The following is a 5,948-nucleotide window of genomic DNA, read 5'->3' as shown; positions in this document are numbered from 1 at the left end:
TTGTCGATACCATAGAGTGCAAACTTTGTGGTTTTTCTATAGAATTCAACACAAATGAACTATAAATGCAGATACTGTAAATAACCCCCTATGAACCTCAGAAACCCTAACTCTAATATGATTGCGTTGAGATTGTGGTCTAATTGCAGGGAGGTGACTGGGACCTTTGCACCCAAAGCCTCGAGGACAGTCCGCAGTTGTGCAACGTGTGTTGAGTGAGAGTGATGAGAGCATACACGCTTCCAACAAGTCATTTTCAACAGCTACAAGCTCCACACAAAGACCACACACCGAGCCTCAGACATGTTAATGTAATCTGGAGTCTTTCAGAGGAGCTCTAACAAAACGAATCCCCGAAATCCTAATAGACTCTTTCGGCGCCGGTAGATTGCTGTAGAAAATGATTGAATTTGCACAACGGATAAAAGAGAAAATCTTACTTGCCTATAAAATGAACATTTATTTTATGTATGTGGTTAATCAATTTATCCAGCCTTGCGATGTAAGTGCGCACGGTTAGGATAGCAGACATCCTCAAACATTTATCTAAATACTGAAGGTCATTAACATTGCAGTGACATGTGGTCTACAAATAAACACACTTTCAACTTTCCCTCCTTGTAAATTAAACTTTAAAAATATTATATCTTGTCACAATAAACTGAAAAACATGCGAAAACATGCAAAACGAATATTTAAAATTCTCAAACCATTTTTTTAGGTTGGGTGAAATGAAAAACATCACACTATAATATCCTAGTATTCGCCCATTGATCTTGTATTTTTAGACACAGCAACAGACATTGCTTAGAGTTTTAGGTGGAGGTTACATATAATTGAGTATCAGTGCAAGTAAAAGAAGCATCTGTAGGTCTTCGAAAGTGTAATTTCGGACATAATCGACAAAATGATCTGTTGATTTAACGACCCTTCACAGAAAAGAAGAGCGCCATTACAATCAGTGAGTCATTAAAACGCGCGCCCCACTGCCCGCTTATTGGCCCGAGAGCTTCACATAAATACCTTCATCAGTTGAAGGTTTACTACATGCAGAGGGTTTTATTTGCGTTTAAAAGGTTCAAAAATCCGGCGAGAACAGCAACAAGGGCCATACCGAGCATTTGGCCTAATGGCCTAGTTGTACGATTTGCTTTGCATCGATAGTTAAATCAGAGCTACTATAGCTGTTGGAGCGTAGTAGCCTATAAAAGATCAGGCCAAATAGTGCACAGTTTACTATAGTTTTTCCCTCCCCACAAATAACCGAGATCAATGTACTGCAACTCCGGATTGTCAAGCAAAAAGAAACTTGGTCAATAAAATGGCTGAACACAGTTATCATCCATCATAACGCTGGGGTTAATCGCAACAATGATATCGACTGTTTAGTTTTGAAAAAAAAAGTTATTAAAATAATTGAAACATCAAAACAAAGATGAAACTTGAATGTTATCATTTCAATATAATAGAAAATTTAAATATTTTGCCATCACATAAACGGTAATTATGACTCTCAAATCTGCATGCCGTAGGCTACCGTTACTTGTTATCAAACAGGCAAGAAAAAAAAAAGTATATAAAAGAGTTTATAAATCACAAAAGTCCAAAATGTTCTTCGAAAAGCGAGTCATGCCCACAAAAAAATTAAGGGATAAATAATTAGGATACTATTGAATAAAGAAAGAAAGAAAGAAAGAAAGAAAGAAAGAAAAAACTCAATGACATGCGACCTTTCAGTCCACAACCGATTCCTGTGTGTAGCAATAGTTTGTAGTTTTTTTTTCCCATTTGTGGGCTATTTATTTAAATGTATTTTTATTTGACTCTGAACTGGCCAAAAAGTGTAATAAAAATGTCTTTATCATATGTAATTAAAATATTTCTGTCTGCGGGCTACTTCTCTTTTTCTTACTGAGCACTAGCAAGTCCCACATACACAGAGAAACACACGGCACGGACTTTCAGACGTTCTAGCAGGCACCTCAGTCAATCTTACCGCGCCCCTCAGATGTTTAGGGTCTTTATCAATACGTAAACACGGTGGCATTTGATTTTACCTCTGATCTTCACAAACACGGTATTGATGGACGGCGCTCTGATAAGTGTGTTTATTTCGGCTTGCAACGTTATTTAGGAGAATGCTGCTGTTTGTACAGCGATGTGATTGATAAGTTAGCTTTTAGGAGCGTTTGTTTGATGTGAGTTTCTCTCAAGGAGTGGAGACCTCACCTGTACTGACTCATTCTTGTACGACAAAGAACACGCTCCAAAAAGAAATCTCTACAAAACTTTTTTCATAGACTACAATGTATTTAATAGGTTAAACACAATTAGCTTGGGATCGAAAAAAGATTGTTGGAATTGGCTTTTACAATCAAACTGGTATGAAATATTTGTATGTTTTCAATAAGCATTAAAAGATATTTAATAATTGTTTTGTGCAAAACTGCACAAAACGTGTGTTTAATTTTGCGCGTAAATAAATCCCCGGTTTTGTCAGGTGTATAAACGTGTTTATACGACGCAAAATTAACTTCCAACACGTGCAGGGTACTGGTATTTAACTTGTGACTCCATGGGTGTTGCGACACACAGAAAATACATAACTATTTCCAGAATGAACATTTTACTAGAAGGCCTGCGATAAAGAAATCCAGCTCCACAAACCTGTCACACTGAAGGGAGATCCAATACAAACAGTAGAAATCGTCGATTTTAAACAATGAGCGACTGCAGCAAAAATCCTTCTAATGCGTATTCAGAAAGCTTGTACAAATTTAATGACTAATTGTGTGGAAGCTTCATGACTTTTAAACTAGTTTTCTTAAAGAAAAAAAAAACTGTTAAACAGGCCAGGTCCCACTTTTAGCACCGCCGAGTGATTGATTCTTACACCCAAATTTCAAACAAACGTTTAGTTAGGCTATTGTTATTATTGTCATAATTTATTAATATGATTGTATGACTGCGTTTAAGTCAAATATCTATATAAGTTACAAGAAAAATTAAACGTACAAATAACAATGAAACTGAAAAAACATGTGACCCTTAATATCGATAAAAATTTTGTACAATATACATATCGCTAAAAACTATGTAATCAGTTCAAACCTTTTACAGAAATATACAAGCTACGTTTTACAGTGAAATCTATAAGAAATCATGAAAGGTATTTAGCAGTCTAACTGTGAGGGGAGATGTCTTCATTGTCGGGACATTTTTTTTAAATCCAACAGGATGACAGAATATTTGATTTTAGTGTTTAAATCAGTCTCCATTTAAAATCTAGTGTATATAAATAATTCCATCTTCTTAATGGTGTTTTGGCGCTCATCCTCAAAATAAAAGATTCGATACCTTTGACATTTGGCAATCCTCGTGTTGCTTGTAGCCTTGTCATGTCTCCCTCCAGAAAGGAGACAATGATTTCAGAGCGCAACCACTGTTCTCATGGTCTTTTTGAGCAGAGTACACAGATTATCTGCATCCACCTGTCATTTTGTTATTGTGTTATTGTCTGTTCCGATGTCACCATGTCCTGCCATAAAGCAGAGCGGAGCAGGGCAAGGCAGCTCCATACTCGGACCCGGAAGAGTTCAGGTGTGACAGGCCGGATACCTGGGTTTGGAGAGACGGGGGGCTTGCAGCATGTTGACCCAGATCTGGGGACTGGCCGGCGCTGCCTACCTGCTGACTTTGATGCTGGCCCATTGAAGAACTGTTATTGGACATAATCATGACGTTCCCCCCCTGGTGATGGTGGTTTTGTACACCAGCGTTGGGTGTATGGCTGCTGCCCTGGCATGGCTTTCCGTCTTTCACCAACACTGGCACGGCCACCCGCCGTGGAGACTGTTGCTGCTGCTGACAGGAGCCATTGTCTTGTTGCATTTGCTGCTGGGACACTTTGTCCTTGGCCTGCCTTTTCATTTTATATCGGTGGTTCTGAAACCAAATTTTAACTTGAGTCGGAGTCAAGTGAATCATGCTGGCCAGATGTTCCCTTTCCGGCGCGGAGAGGTACTTCTGCTGCTTGAACCGTCGCTCAAGCTCGTACACCTGCGCCTGGGAGAAGAGTACTCGTCTCTTTCTGCGAGGCGTGCTGGTCAGCGGACCCATGCCTTTGCCAACATCCGCCAGTGAGCTCAGCGTGCTCATACTGCCCATATTCATGCCAGACGAGGAACCCATGAAACGAGAGACTGCAGAAAGAACAGTCCTATTTAGCTTTGCAATTTAACAACAACAACAAACACAAACAGCGCTCGTTCAGCATCACATATGATGACTACAGAAAATGCAAACTCTACTAAGCCCAGTGAGTTACATCAAGATGAGCGAATATAGAGGTCTTGCATAATTACGCAATCGTCTCCTGTTTAAATTCCTAGTTTTGGACAAACACTGGAACTGCGGTTAATTGTTGCAGTTTGTTTGAGTTTAGATAAAACACCTGCCACGTTTAACGTGCGGCTGGTTTAACACAATTCCCCTCAAGCCCCCCGTTCACTTGGACACTTGAAGTTTTACAGAACAGCATAAGTAAAAAAAATGCGGCTGACATGTTTAATATATTTTAAAATAGCTATCATTCAGAATTCACGAACAGTTTTTGCAAATACAACAGAAAAGTGCCAATCTCACGTACTTGTCGAGAAGCGTGGGTCGGGATTCGTTCCGTACCAGCTGGTGGCCGTCGTGCTGCCTCTCATGCCGTCTTGATAGGCCGGTAGGTCGCTCATGTTGCCCAAATTCCCGTTACAGTAGCCCCCCATGGCTGTATGTGACAGCTGGGAAACTCCAGCTGCAGTCATGTGGTAGGCAGCGGGTACTGTTCCATTGTGGCCCATGTGGTGCTGCTGCATCGCCGCTTGCGTGACTTGGGGTTGTCTGTACGAGGCAAGAGGAGCCCCCAAGTTGTTCCCCTCCATACTCACTTTTTTGTAGCTCTCTTCAAGAGGACTTAAGATATCGGATACAGAAAAAGGAGTCGTATGCTTAGGGCTCATCGACATTGTTCTGTGTTGGAAAGGGAGAAATTAGAAGGCAAGGCAATCTCTCCTTCTGTTTTTTTGGCCAGCTCCTCTGTTCCTGTTGTTTCACCGTCGCTGCAGCAGGATGGAAACGTATGAGTGTGCACTGGAGTCCGCCTTAATTGGTTTGAGTGGGAGCTCGAAGCTGACTTTCGTTTGTTTTAGCTTGGTGCCAGGTTTAAGGCTTCCATCAGAGGCGGGGCATCAGCAGCCAGGGCAACAATACAAAGCAGCGCTATCATCTGTGCACCCACGCACAATTTCTATTACGCGGTCTTCAACTACCCATGCCTTCCCCCATCCCCGAAAACATTTAAGCATGTAACAACACCTGTGCGTAAATTTAATTCGTCCATAGTTCATGTTCAGAGCGGGGCTGTTTATGTCGCGGCGAGGACGGCAAGGAACACGGCAAAGGATGAAATATTGACAGTTGGAGTGATGTTTATAAGGGCCCCTTGATGTGAGTGCATATGCGGACTTCAGACTTTGAGAACCACTCAGTTTCTGAAAAAAAAAAAAAAGCTTGAGTTGAACTACTGACTTTTAATGGCCACAAGAGGCTTCTGGTGATTGCAGGCGTGTTTGTATTATGCTCCATCGTACTCAAACATGCAAAGGGCCCTTGCGACGACTCAGGAACACTGACTGACAAATAAATAAATACATATGCGCGTGTTAAGAGGCCAAGTAAATGATTAAGCCCCTTTCCGTTTGATATTATTGGACATAGGCAGCGAGCGTCTCGTCCAAATTCCCATCCACTCGGCTGAGACGCGCGGTACTGAGGAAAATGAACTCGGCAGGACGAGAGGCTCTCAGGTAAAGTTAACGACGCTGAAATAACCTCAGTAAGTCCTGAAGTAACTCCGCGTAAGTTCAGTAATGCATTGCTTACCAGTGCGCATCGTCCCG

The 5,948-nt window shown here is 41.3% G+C and overlaps 1 protein-coding gene across 1 annotated transcript; it reads right to left on the bottom strand.

Moving 5' to 3' along the window:
* Positions 1-2,360: 2,360 nt before the first annotated feature.
* On the bottom strand, positions 2,361-5,159 carry nkx2.1 (NK2 homeobox 1). The gene is made up of 2 exons (XM_051134032.1): positions 4,649-5,159; positions 2,361-4,202 (listed from the first exon to the last, which is right to left on the bottom strand). The coding sequence occupies exons 1-2, from the start codon at positions 5,013-5,015 to the stop codon at positions 3,529-3,531; spliced, it is 1,041 nt and encodes a 346-aa protein (XP_050989989.1). The 5' UTR covers positions 5,016-5,159; the 3' UTR covers positions 2,361-3,528.
* Positions 5,160-5,948: the final 789 nt, after the last annotated feature.

Source organism: Labeo rohita, chromosome 17 (genome assembly GCF_022985175.1).
Source record: "Labeo rohita strain BAU-BD-2019 chromosome 17, IGBB_LRoh.1.0, whole genome shotgun sequence".
Lineage (NCBI taxonomy): Eukaryota > Metazoa > Chordata > Actinopteri > Cypriniformes > Cyprinidae > Labeo > Labeo rohita.
Note: the sequence above shows the minus strand (reverse complement) of the source record. Positions and strands in the feature narration are given on the sequence as shown.

Bases quoted from the DNA above. Each gene is read 5' to 3' on its own strand.
- nkx2.1 (XM_051134032.1), bottom strand. From the start codon at position 5,015: ATGTCGATGAGCCCTAAGCATACGACTCCTTTTTCTGTATCCGATATC. The intron at 4,203-4,648 runs GTACGTGAGATT...TTCTTTCTGCAG, and splicing joins CGACCCACGCTTCTCGACAA to TCTCTCGTTTCATGGGTTCC.